This window comes from Lepidochelys kempii, chromosome 1 (genome assembly GCF_965140285.1).
Source record: "Lepidochelys kempii isolate rLepKem1 chromosome 1, rLepKem1.hap1, whole genome shotgun sequence".
In the NCBI taxonomy this organism is placed as follows: Eukaryota; Metazoa; Chordata; order Testudines; family Cheloniidae; genus Lepidochelys; species Lepidochelys kempii.
The window spans coordinates 98,940,813-98,954,835 of record NC_136380.1 but is presented as its reverse complement, the minus strand read 5'-3'; the positions used below and the strand labels follow the sequence as shown (position 1 = coordinate 98,954,835).

The window sequence follows — 14,023 nt, the reverse complement described above, 5'->3', positions numbered from 1 at the left end:
TATCTTGTCTGTGCCTTCATACTTTTGTAAGAACTGACAACCTATGAAAATGTGTTTGCGTGTACCACGCATGCACTGCAGTTTCTTTATGACTAATGGCTTTTATTGCTCAAGTTATGCCAGTACATAACAGCCAAAAGTAAACCTAGCAGGGATTGTAAAAACCTGAAAAACTGAAGCGATCTGAAATTCACCACAGCGCAGTGGAGAGGGTGGTTAGCACACAAGAACGGGGTTGGGGGGGGGGCGGCTCCTATACACAGGAGAGTGAATGCCTTTTCTTTACTTCTTGTCCTTCTGTGGTTGAGTGTCAGGAAGTTGCCAAGTGCACTGGATGGTTCGATTATGCTGGGCTCCAACATGGTGGTGTTACCACCCTATGGTGGGGCTAGGGAACGGTCTTAAGGAGCACAGCCAGAGGGCTACAGCAGGGAACACGTGATGATATTTCCCAGTACCCTGTATTATCCAGGGGCTGCAGAACATGGTTGGGTTCTGATAGAGGGTACTGCACTGTCTGTGCTTCAGTTTCCCATCCGTAAAACAGGGATTATAGCACTTATCTCACAGGAGTGTTGCAACGTACTCCGATACCACAGTATAGACAGATAGCCCAGAGAACCTTGTCAACTGGGCTTTAGTCATAGAAGGGAAACCAAATGTTAAATCAGAACCACCCTCAGCAGAGGCTGTGAGCTGCTACCATCCTTCAGGTTTCTTTTATAAACTTCTTTACACAAAGCAGCTGCACCCAGCTGTGGGCTACACACCAATATCAAATTTGCCAGCATGAAGGGGAGAACTAGGATTGGGGAAACCACTGGATTAGTGCTGGTGTTAATCCAAGAGCAAAGAACAACATGGGGCAAAAAAGAGAGTCATACTACTTCAGTCCAGCTGCTGAGGCTGGAGTGGCAGCTGTAAGGCCCCTTAATGTTTGCAAAGCCTACCTTTAAGCTGAGGAAGTATTTCTTCCTCCTCTTCCCTACCCGTAATCCCTTTAGCAGGCCATCACAAAGCACAACTATTCTGGCTTCGTACGCATTTTGGGCATTTCACCCTATATGAACTCAAAATTTTGGAAAGAACAGTGTTTTTAGATACTTTTCTAAAGCAATTTAGTTTAATCTTCCTTACACATTCTTCATCTACAAGTCTATGAATCATGCTTGACTACTTTGTTTCAGTGCAATGCTTCAATGAAGCATCCAATCCAACTGTGACAGAGTGGCCCTGCTATGCATTTCCCTCTATCTCCGTATTAAATACCATGCCCACCCGAGTGGTATGTGTGGTATTATTTGAGAGACCTCTTTCACATTACAAGAAATCTACTTCAAACACACCTCCTTTAACACACAAGTTTTTGGATGCACTATTTCAAAGGCATCCAAGGCAAGGCAAGACCAAGGCTCATTGGTGACAGTGGGAGGAGAAAGATAACCAGACAGGCTTGTATGCTATTCCAGTTTTGGATGCGTGATGTCAAGCCTGTAGTGGAGGCAGGAGAAGGTCTTTGACAGGCTAATAGCATTAGCTGTACATTTGGAAATTTGTTACAATATCAAGCCTTAGTTCTATTAAATGAATTTAAAAACAAATGCTACATAGTTGTCACTAGAGTGGTAAATTCTCGGTTTACATTAGTTTGTTCAGCAGTTAATCATAATTACACAACTAATAGCAGAAAAACATGTCATAATTAGAGGCCTCCACGGATACAAAATTTATATCCATGGATGGAGTTATCCTTGGATATAAAGTGGATATCCATGGAGCTACAGGGCTCTACCAGGAACTGCAGCAGCAAAATCAGCAACATGGTGGGCCGCCGCTCACAGGAGCCAGCGCCCAGCCCAAGTAGCTCCTCCAGCGTGGCTGTACCGCCCCCAGCCCTACCCACTAGGGTGGGCATCAGGCTCACCTGCATCTGTCCCTGGTCGCACTAGTGTGTGCAAGTGGCTCCCACACTCCCGGACAGGAGTCCCTTCCACACAGTGGTGTGAACTGGCCAGATTTAACTGAATTAACTAAAGCTCAATCCTTAATTTAACAACTATTTTTGTCTTTATCCCAGTTTAGTCAAGCCATAAAAATAATAAACTAAAAGGAAAAATATTGGTTAATATGCAAAATAGAAAAGTGTTCTCTCTAAACAAATATTCAAGTGCATAAGCTTGTATAAAAAGCAATTACATGACAGACTGTATTGTAAGACCGTTTCAAACTTCAAAGTGAAAATGTTCTCATGCTCCTTTAACCAAGTAATACGCACTGAAAGAGTCACTCCCACTACAAAACTCTTTTAAAACTGTTCTAATAGGATTTTCTCTAGCTCATTAAAATTACACTTTTACAATCTTTAAGCACAGACCCAACCATTAATTCAAAACCTACTTAGCAGCAACACCTGTCTTATAAAGGATTATAATTTAGAAACTGCAGTGTCACATCATTAAAATAGAACTATTCAGAATAGGACTATTCAGGTTCTTTTCAACATGGAGATGACATTTCTCCTTTTTTGGTAGGCAAGTATCTCTGCTCCTAAGAGTATTTCCACAGATTCCCTCACAAATATATGCAAGCCTGAGTTACCATGTCCACCCTTGGGAATTGCAAGCCCATTAGCAAGAATTTTTAATGAACCTGTAAACTCAGGGGTTTGTACTGTATGATTGGAGAATTGCTAACATAGTTCCTATTTTTCTGACTCTGCTTACATAAGAAAGGAAAAAAAAAAAAAAGTGACCTGGGCAACTACAGGCCTGTTAGTTTGACATCTGTAGTATGCAAGGTCTTGGAAAAAATTTTGAAGGAGAAAGTAGTTAAGGACACTGAGGTCAATGGTAAATGGGACAAAATACAACATGGTTTCACAAAAGGTAGATTGTGCCAAACCAACCTGATCTCCTCCTTTGAGAAAATAACAGATTTTTTTAGACAAAGAAAATGCAGTGGATCTAATTTACCTAGATTTCAGTAAGGCGTTTGATACCATGCCACATGGGGAATTAGTTAAATTGGAAAAAATGGGGAATATGAAATATATGAAATATGAAAACTGAAAGGTGGATAAGGAAATGGTTAACAGGGAGACTACAATGGGTCCTACTGAAAGGTGAACTGTCAGGCTGGAGGGAGGTTACCAGTGGAGTTCCTCAGAGATTGGTTTTGGGACCAATCTTATTTAATCTTTTTATTACTGACCTTGGCACAAAAAGTGGGAGTGTGCTAATAAAAGTTTGCGGATGATACAAAGCTGGGAGGTATTGCCAATTTAGAGATAGACCAGGATATCATACAGGAAGATTTGGATGACCTTGTAAACTGGAGTAATAGTAATAGGATGAAATTTAATAGTGAGAAATTTAAGGTAATGCATTTAGGGATTAATAACAAGAATTTTAGTTATAAGCTGGGGAAGTATCAATTAGAAGTAACGGAGGAGAAGAAGGACCTTGGAGTATTGGTTGATCATCGGATGACTATGAGCCGCCAATGTGATATGGCTATGAAAAAAGCTAATGCGGTCTTGGGATGCATCAGGCGAGGTATTTCCAGTAGAGTTAAGGTGTCAGTACCCTTATACAAGGCACTGGTGAGACCTCACCTAGAATACCGTGTGCAGTTCTGGTCTCCCATGTTTTAGAAGGATGAATTCAAACTAGAATAGGTACAGAGAAGGGCTACTAGGATAATCCGAGGAATGGAAAACCTGTCTTATAAAAGGAGACTCAAGGAGCTTGGCTCGTTTAGCCTAACTAAAAGAAGGTTGAGGGGAGATATGATTGCTCTCTGTAAATATATCAGAGGGATAGGAATTATTTAAGCTCAGTACCAATGTGGACACAAGAACAAATGGATATAAACTGGTCATTGGGAAGTTTAGACTTGAAATTAGAAGAAGGCTGGAAGAGGCCCTGGAGGTTTTTCGCCTTCCTCTGTAGCATGGGGCACGGGTCACTTGCTGGAGGATTCTCTGCTCCTTGAAGTCTTTAAACCACGATTTGAGGACTTCAATAGCTCAGACATAGGTGAGAGGTTTTTTGCAGGAGTGGGTGGGTGAGATTCTGTGGCCTGCATTATGCAGGAAGTCAGACTAGATGATCATAATGGTCCTTTCTGACCTTAATATCTATGAATCTGGTGGCCACTTGCTGGATTGCAGAACCAGATGCTATATAGAGAAAGTACTGCATTTCAGGGGTTGCTTTTGCTTTTTATTTTTTTTTTTTAAAGAATCAGCCCCTTTGCAATGACACTAGCTTTAGGCCACCTAAAATCTAATTAAAAATAATGGGTTAAGAGTCATTCAAGCTGGCAGAAGTTTTGCTCTCCACCAACACCCATGAAGGAATCTGGAGGCATATCATTTGTTTTTTATGCCTTGGCAGAAAAGGAAGAGCTTCTTGTCTAAAGTAGTAGCAGCTATGCGTACACTGCAGCTCAGAGTGAGCCTCCCAGCCCAGGCAGACAGACTCATGCTAGGAGGGCTCGAGCTGGCATACGAAAAATAGCAGCGCAGACATTGTAGCTCGGGCTGGGGTTCTCAAGCCCATCTGACACCCCATATCCGAGCTTGGGTGGCTAGTCTGTCTCTCTGCCAAAGTTGTAATATCCACCCTTCTAGCATACTTGCTCAAGTCCAGCTAGCGTGAGTCTGACCACCCAGGCGGGGAGGCTCACTCCCAACTGGAGTGTAGACATATCCAGAGAGTCTTCCGTTACCTTAACTCATCACAGAACAAAGCTTAACATCCTTCAAGTTATTTAAAAAAAAAAAAAAAAATCTCCCACATGGTTAACAAAAACGTTGCAGAGGGACAATGCTCCATTGAGATGCTTGCCCTCATAGCAGTGTAATTCAGTTCCAGCACTCTGGGAAAATGTTCCTAGAGTACAGATTTCTTTCCAGAAATCTTAAGTAGATTGACACCATCCCTGCATGAATTACTATTTATACCAAGGCAATTCAGCACATCTTTAGTCTATATACATATAATTTTTTTTTAAGGGTGAGAAAAAGAGTATTATGTCATATCCCTTTTGGCTCTATGGAAAAGTTAACCAATCCATCTTTTATCACAACATACTATATCACCAAGTAACCAGTTCTGTGAGCATGTCTTTAAGGTGCACAATTACACATTTAAAATCTTATTAGCTGATAATATTTTAACTCCAACTATTAGGACAATTGAACTGACTGAGGCCTTGTCTTCACACAGAAGTTGTACCGTTGTTAACGAAATCATTCAAAAAACTGATTTGAGGTTAACGGATGTAAATTCCTAATGAGGGCACTTTTAAATTGACGTGCATCTGACTTATGTTGTTTTAAGTCAGTCTGCATAAGCCAGGTGGACACTGATTTAAGAGTGTCCACATTGGATTTGCACGGACTTAACTGAAATGTTGTAAAGAACAATTTAGTTAAACCAGTGCAATTTGTGTGTCTACAGACAAACCCAAAGACATTTAAGACAATACAACTGCAAAAGAGCATGTGGTTCAGTATCACTTCCACAAGGATACAAAGTCCCACAGAGCTATATGGGATTCCTGGGGCCTGTTTGTTCCAGTCCTTCCACTTGCTCACTTCCCACTCACCTCCTTTGCCCCAGTCCTATCTACTCACTTCCCGCTCACCCCCCTGCACCAAAAGCTACCTGTCAGTCAATATACCCCTGTTCTGCATTTAACTCTTAATCAAACACAGCCTGTTCTATTTTCCGCACAGCTCTGCCAAACAGCATTACAAGATTCATACTCAGCGTACTGCTAGTTACCCAGAGATGCACTCCAGGGTGGTTCTTAACATTTAAGTACAGCAAGGAGCATGATTTTGTGAGAGGCACCCAAAATTTGCAATTCTTTGAGATCCTCTCAGAGAAGCTGGAGGAGGAGAGGGATCAACTGGACTGGTGTGCACTGCAGGGAGCACATCAAAACACCTTAAGACCCTCTACCGCAAGGCTAAGGGTGGCACTCGCAGGTCCAGCAACTCGCCCTCTATCTGTCCTTATTACAAGGAGTTAGAATGGGTGTTGATCACTGCCCCAAGCACAGGGCAGAGTCCACAGCCTTGCACAACATGCTTCTGAACAGGGATGGATTAAGGGGATGAAGTCCCAGGCATGGCCTCCCTCATTTGCATGTACTGGCACTGAAGGGTCAGGCCAAGCTCTCTATATGGTTCTAAGAAGGTCTGCTTCCACATGCCAAAGTTCTGAAGCCACTGCTGGTTGTCTCAGGTCTGCATGATGATGTGATCCCACCATGCTATGCTAATTGTCTTGTACCAAAAGGATCCGTCTACACATGAGGAATCTGCAGCGATCGCAGCAAGGGACAGGTGTCTCCAGACTGCCATGAATGAGCTCCCCTCCATGTCCTGTGTCCTCCACAGTTCAGAAACTGCATCTATCATTTGGTAGAACCTCTACCCTGCTGCATTTGGTAGAACATCTATCCAGCTCAGCCACAAGTAGGGGCAGCTCTTCTACCAACACTGGATCCAGGGTGGATTTAAAAAAAAAAAAAAAAAGGCAATGATTTAAAAAAAAAAATTGCTTTCCTTCCGCCCCCAAAAAAGCATTTTAATCAAAAAAATCCAATCTAAAGGTATCTTAATTAAAACTACACTATTGCTCAAAGATATCTCACCATGGAATAGGGATTATAAATTCTAATTCTATAGCATGAGACAATATATTCATGTAGTGTTTAAGAAAAGTTTTGTAAATGGGTTCCAATAGTTCATGGATAAGGGTCCCAATTTTATGGGGTTCCAGGGTCTTCTGTATAGATTATTTAGGTTAATCTATCTATCTATCCAGCGGGACTCAGTGCTCAGTCTAGAAGATACCAACAGAGATGCTTAGTTTTGCAGTTCTCAAACTGTGGATTTGCGTCTCCAGAGACAACATGCTTGTTAATAGCAAAAGTGTTTTTAAACAAACAAATAAATAAATAATATATAGAGGTGAGAAATAACAGACCTCAACCCTATTGTCCCTCTGCAAATTTGTGTACACAAAGTCAATCCCTTACCTCTCCTAAAAAATTCAACGAATAGAAGATTGTTGGGGGCGGAATAGATCTGGACAAGGAGAAGTCTGGGGATAAATGGGAGAAGGGAGGGACAGGCAGTAGTAACAAAACTGAAACTGTTTTGAGCAGCATATTCCAGAAGTCTGAGGTCTTTCTGAGTGTAGCCTTCATTGATTTGAGATCTATCATACCATTCTCTCACTAGAAGGGAAAACCTATAATGGCAGCAGGCCGCAAGAGACACAGTTTGGGAATATTTTAATGAAGTTCCTCTACCTGTGGGTAGGACAGGTATGCACACAAAATGCAAACAGTACAATAAAGAAATGTAAGACCTGGTTGCCCAAATGAAACAACATCATGAGAAATGCTCCTTCTCAGGAGGAAGCTGTGCTGAAGATGATGAAAGGAACATGTCTGAACATGCAGGATGCTCAAGCAGGTTGGTAAACTTTTTTAATTCATACTTCTTTCTTAAGGACTGCCTGTCTTCCTTATGGACTAGTCTTGAATTCTCATATTTGAGCAAAAAAATATAGTTGTTACTCTATGGTACTATCACTTCAGATGCAGTTGTGGTAAAAAATAAATAGCTGAAATGGGCAGATCTTCCTTTTACAATTTCACCTTTAAAGTAGTACTGAGTGTCAGTGAACACAATGAGTAATACTAAATGAGCAGTATGGTAATAATAATTAAATAACTTCACTGACTTATTTTGTTTAGGAGAATCCATCCTCAACATACAGGACTCTGAAGACTATCCACCCTCAATATCACCATCAATTTTTACAGTTTCAGAGTTATTGACAATGATAGTGTTTCAGTCACATCATATACGTCATAGCCACAGTACGCAAAAAGAAAAAAGAGCCAGCAGATTACAAAAAGAGGTAACTGATGAAAAAATTGCCCTGTTTGTTTATGCAAATATCTCTCCTTTCCATATGACTGAGAACCCACACTTCATTAACATGGGCCAGTCATTAAGACCAGGATACAGCGCACCCAACAGAGCAGATATCGCAGGCAAATTGCTGGATAAAGTGTATGAAAGAGAAATTGAGCAGTGTGCAAAAGGCCTAGAGGGTAAAAGACTTCAGTGTTCCATAAATAAAGGCTAATGTTATCGAAATTGAAAAATACTTCCATAACAACTACTTTGCAGCAGCTGTTCTGAAAAAAGTGGGAGGAACCAAGCTAACTCTTCCCACAAGACGTGCGATGGAACTCAGTATTGGACTGTTTTGAGCACTATATCAAGAACTGCCCTAATCTGATAACAGTTTGTGAACAAAATAGTGAAAAAATAGATGGCACTGTCACAGCCAAAGTTCTCAACATTGGGCTTAAGAGAAATGTTGAACACATGCCGGGTACCCTGAAGCTTATTTCTGTAGCCCTGAACAAAATGCAGGGAAATAGCTGTTTTATTGCTGACGCTGTTGAAATTTGGAAGGAACTGAGTGAGCTCTTAAAAAGAGAAATATGCAATGACAGTTAAATTATAAGCATTAAAAAAAACAAATGGGACAAGCACTATCTTCAGGTCATTTTCTTGAAAATATTCTCACTACTTGGTACCAGGGTCAAACCTTAACTGCTGAAGAAGAGGAATTGGCTATGACCTGGACATCCAGCAATCATCCCTCCATAATGCCAACTATAATAAACTTCACAGCTAAGGGTGAAACACTGAAGAAATATTTGTTTGCTGATGATGTTTTAAAGAAAGTCACACCAGTGAACTGGTGGGAATCACTTAAACACTTGGATTCAGAGACTGTTGAAGTGATAATCTCACTTTTAACTGCAGTAGCTTCTTCTGCCCATGTAGAAAGAATATTTTCTTCCTTTGGACTAATTCTTTCCAAATTGAGAAATGATTTGGGATCTGAAAAAGCAGGAAAGCTTGTTTTTCTTTTCCAGATTATGAACAAACAGGAAAATGAAGGTGAAGGCGACTGAGTTAGCTGCAGAAGCCCAATATTTTAAGTTTCTCCTGTTGACCTTGCTGGCATCGTCAATTTACTATGTTTTTATTAAAAATATATTTCATTTAACTATTTTAGTTAAAACCAAATTTAACATAAACAAACCTGATTTTTAAAAACTTGAATGTTTTTAACTAAATTCAAAAATGCATATGCTTGTTTTGTTAAAATATTACATGTTTGCTGTTGAAGAAAAAAAATCCACAATACAGAACAGTGTTGTTTTAGTTAAATAAAACAAATTAAATGTCTGTCTGGTGATGTTCTCCTCCTAATACAGCACAGCAAGGAAATCCTCCAAATATTAATGATTAACTTGTTGAATTGGAGATATTTATGAAGTCATTGGGAGGTGAACTATCTGCTTCCATTACCTTTGGTAAATGAAATAACCAAACAACCAAACAACCATTCATTTTCTGATAGAGCTGTAAAACTAATCCGAAAAGTTTTCAAAATAAATCACTTTAAAAATGTATAGTGTGTACCGTCTAAAAATGAAACCTACAGCTATCTCTGAGTTGTGAAGAATATGTATTAAGGTTATAAAAACCAACAAGAATGCACTTCTATGTAGAAATTCTTGATTAAATCAAGTCTTCCTGACTCGGGATTTAAATCATGATTTAAATTAAATCCACCCTGACTGGATCCATGACATAGCCTCAGCTGGAACAGACAGAAGTGAGAAGCATGTAGAGGTGGAAGTGCTTCAACTAAATAAGTTGGTGGGCTGAAATCACTTCTGCACACAGGCCCAGGAAGGACAGACAATGTATCACACAAACTGATTCCTAGAGTGGCTCCAAATAGTGAGACGTTAAGAAAACTGGAATACGTTTCCAGAAACCATAGCATCAAACCCACATAACTGCAGCGTCTGTATGAACATTGCTATAGGGCAAGGGTTGTGTGAGGCTGTGGACACTCAGAGGCAGGCTTGGCTAGAATGTGCCCACATACATGCAAGCCAGAACATGGGCACACACTGCAGTATAGGAACATATATATAAAAGGTGAGAGCTGCATTTTAACACTTTCTCTGTAAATGCTTTTGAATCATGAAAGTGATATTTCACCTACTGTTAGAATTTATCTATCTAATCCCTCTCAACAAAAGGAACATTTCTTAGCCAGTGCACTCACTAGCTCTTTCTCGCTAACCTAGTTTATTTTCTTGAAAATCTATTGGGGTGTGTCACTTTCAATCTTTGTTTCATTGAAAACTGCTGTGCTTTTACCTCACTGCTGACTCTCGGAAGCACTGGTCTAGCAGCTTAGCCTTGTCCAAACAAGTAAATTTCTTCAGACAACAATCCAGCTCCTTCTGAAATTAAGTGGATTATTTGCGTAATGTAAACATCACACAGTTAATTATGTTTCCAAGTTTGCCCACCCATTTTTGTGGGGGAAAAATCTCAGTGCAATAGTATAATCTAAGCATTCTTAACATTTTTGTTATCTCCTACTCAATGGCAAAAAGATAGCATTTGCTTCTTTTTGCCCACTAACACAGAATCCATCAAGGGCCATTGGAAGCTGTGTCTACACAAAGTCCAATATTTCTTGCATACTCAAAGTTTCCAATCATTCAGCACATGTGTAAGTGTTTGCAGGGTCAGGACATAAAACCCTAACCCTCATAAACAGGACTGAGTTTATGGGCTTGTGTACATGGGGAAATTCACCACCACAACTATACCAGTATAATTATATCACTATAATCTCTGTTTGTACACACTTATTCCAGTGTCTTTTTTGGTTTAGCTTATGTCACTTTCAACATTCAATTTAATGACATCCGATTTTTTTTTTAAAACTTCCTATTGTTACAAGTCTATACTTAAGTTTACTAAAACTAAAAAGGTTGAAATACTTAACTGAAAAATGAGAAAGGAATCATAAAACTGCAGAAGTTGGCATGGAGGCTAATGGTCAGTACATTAGAACCCAAAATGACTTTTAGCTAGCAATTTTTTTAAAAAATGCCTTTGTTTAAAGTTGGTGTGCCACCTTCTTAACCACAGCTCAAGTCCCCATTTAAAGTTGCGTGATTGGGGAAGTATTTCCATCAGCAGCTGCAGACCTGCATTAGTTTTAATTTCTATGAAGCACTGTAGTATTAAGACATCTTGCTCATACAACTATCCCACAGCGCACCAATTACAAATGTGAAAGAGTTACAATAATAAAAGATGTAAGAGTAGACGGCAACAGAAAAAAAAGGAGAGGCATGTGTGGATCTACTGGTAGCAGTGCTGACTGAAGTCAACTAAGGTTGTTCAAGCTAGATTCTATTCTGCTTCAGCTATCTACAAATTGTACATTTAGGTTTGATTGCAGAATCTCTGTTACTGGTTATGATGTAAGCTGCAAAAGTGGCAATTTTAAATTTTCCAATCCCAACTGAATTTGGGATCTGACAGAAAGATCAGTTTTTGACTGATTTGCTCAGCAAATCTGATAGGAATTTAATAAATGTGAAAGCCCATAACAGCTAATTATTTAAATAAATAAAAAAATCTTTAAGTGGGGAAACAGTGAATGGCATAATACAGATAAAGTTTAACTGACTTTCAATCAGGCTTGTGCTCTTAAATCATTTTGGCCCATGTGAAAATTCCACCTCCATCTTTAAATTTCCCTACTACATCAAATGAAATGAAGAGAAAAAAATCTTCTATGGTAAGTTATAAAACACTTGTACAGGGAATTATTACCCAGGAACTCAGAAATCTTCCTTGAAATGAGAATTTTGATCTCCCCCCACCCATTATAATATTTACTTCTACCTTAGAAACTCAAATGGCAGCTTGCATGGATAATGTAATGAGCATACTTACATGATTAAATGTTGTTGCTCTAAGCCCTGACTACATTAAGAAAGATGGAAACACAGTTGTGGCCATACTATATTACATTACAAGGGGTTTTCTTCCATATATATGGAGAAAACAAGTGTCTGTGTTGGAGAACCATGATTTAACCTTGGTTGGTACTTAGGCTTAAACATGGTTCTTTGACAGTTACTTCTGTCTACACAGGCAGGAATAAACCCTGCTACAGGTACGTCCTCACCCACATCTGAAGCAATGGGGATTTTACCCATGACAGCTTATGCTCAAATACATCTGTTAGCCTTTAAGGTGCCACCGGACTCCTTGTTGCTCTCATCGACATGGACGTCTCAAAAATTTCGGTTAGTTGTACTGCCATTAGTGCAGCTCAACTAGTGGTAGCATTAAAGTACGCTGGTCACTTATATTTCAGTCAGTGTCACCCAACCATTCTCAGATCATAACTCAATGATACAGTGGTTAAAAACAGATGGCCCATATACCATAATTCACCAACCACTGCTATTATGACAGAAGTTACAACGGTAGCAATACAGGCAGGGAAAATGTCAGAGAAATGAGAGTGTAGATGAGGCCTAAGCATCACAGTGTTCCTTAAATACAGAGTTTTTGTACTAAGGAAGGGGTTTGGGCGCTGGTACCTTGAAGTGGTGTGGGAGGATAAGTAAAATCTATGCAGTCATCTGTTGAGGTATATTTCGTATTCAGTTAAATATGTATGTAGTGCACACACGCTGTAGGATTCCTCTTGGCCAAATAATTGATTAGTAAAGTACTTTTAAGAAAGGATTTTGTGGGCGACATCCAAATACCAGCTACCTCCCTCACAGCCACCGGGTTATACTAAGGGCAGTCCCGCGCCTGCACTGGGATTAGCAGCCTGGCACATTTCAGACAGGCAAATCGCTAACTTGTCTGTGCCACAAAGTCCCCAGGAGAATCAGCATCTCCTGCCGGCCCCGCTCCCATCCTCCGCCCTCGGGACCAAGCCAAGCTTCAGCCCACGGCCAGGGCAAGCGGCTGGGTTTGGAGGCCCCGCTACCGCAGATGAGTTTCCAGGAGACCGGGAAGAGCGGCGAGAAACCGCCCGCCCGGCAATTTCTTTTAACACCCCCGTCCCACCAGGCCGCGGGCAGCCGCAGGGGGCGAGAGGCGGTGGGCGCAGCCCGGCCGGGCAGGGGCGGCCCCAGCCTGCGGGCGGAGGGCTGGGTGGGGCGGGGAAGCCGGGCTGGCGGCGGCGGCGGCTGCAGGGCGGGGCGGGGCGGCGAGCCGGGCCGGGCGGGGGCACGGCGGCTCCCAGGCGGGGGTGTTGGGGGGGGGGGGTGTCACCTCTTGACGCGGATGATCTGGTCGCGCATGGGGCGGATGTCCTGGAAGCTCTGCTGGTTGACCAGGCTGTAGACCAGGATGAAGCCCTGCCCGTTCTTGATGTAGAGGTCCCGCATGGAGGCGAACTGCTCGGTGCCGGCCGTGTCCAGGATCTCCAGCACCGAGGGCGACGCGTCCACCTCGATCTCCTTGCGGTAGAAATCCTCGATGGTGGGGTCGTACTTCTCGATGAAGGTGCCGGTGACGAACTGCACCGTGAGCGCCGACTTCCCCACCCCGCCCGAGCCCAGCACCACCACCTTGTACTCGCGCATCCTCCCGCCCGGCGCCCGCCCGCCGCCGCCGCCAGCGCGAGCCGCTCGCCCCGCCCGCGCTCACCCCCCCGCCATGGGCGCGCCCCCGCTCTGCCCCCGCCCCGCGCTCGCCCGGGCGGCGGACGCTCCTGCCGCGACAGCTCCTCCTGGGCGGCGCTGCCGGTGGCGGGGCCGCGCGCTCAGAGGCGGCGGCGGCGGCGGCGCAGCGAGGCGGAGACCCCGCCCCTTATTCCTCTGTCGCCAAGGCAACAACCCGCCAGCCAGCCAGCGCGAGCCAAGCCGCCACGTGACCAGGAGCAAAGTTGCCCCGCCAATCGCAGGGCAAGAGCGCGTCCCACATGCGGCTGCCGCCACCAGCTTCCTCCTCTTCCGCTGTAGCTTAGGAAACAGCGACCCGCCTCCAACCCTCCTTCGGACATGAGCTTCCCCAGCGGCCAACCGGAGGCCACGCGTTTGTCACGCGCACGGCTGA

At 42.6% G+C, this 14,023-nt stretch overlaps 1 protein-coding gene across 1 annotated transcript in view; it reads right to left on the bottom strand.

Moving 5' to 3' along the window:
• Nucleotides 1-13,597, bottom strand: part of RAP2A (RAP2A, member of RAS oncogene family) — a 35,568-nt gene extending 21,971 nt beyond the window's left edge. Inside the window, exon 1 of the mRNA XM_073348062.2 lies at nt 13,238-13,597. Coding sequence (XP_073204163.1) covers nt 13,238-13,551 — 314 coding nt within the window. The 5' untranslated portion in view covers nt 13,552-13,597. The remainder of the gene's footprint in view (nt 1-13,237) is intronic.
• Nucleotides 13,598-14,023: the final 426 nt, after the last annotated feature.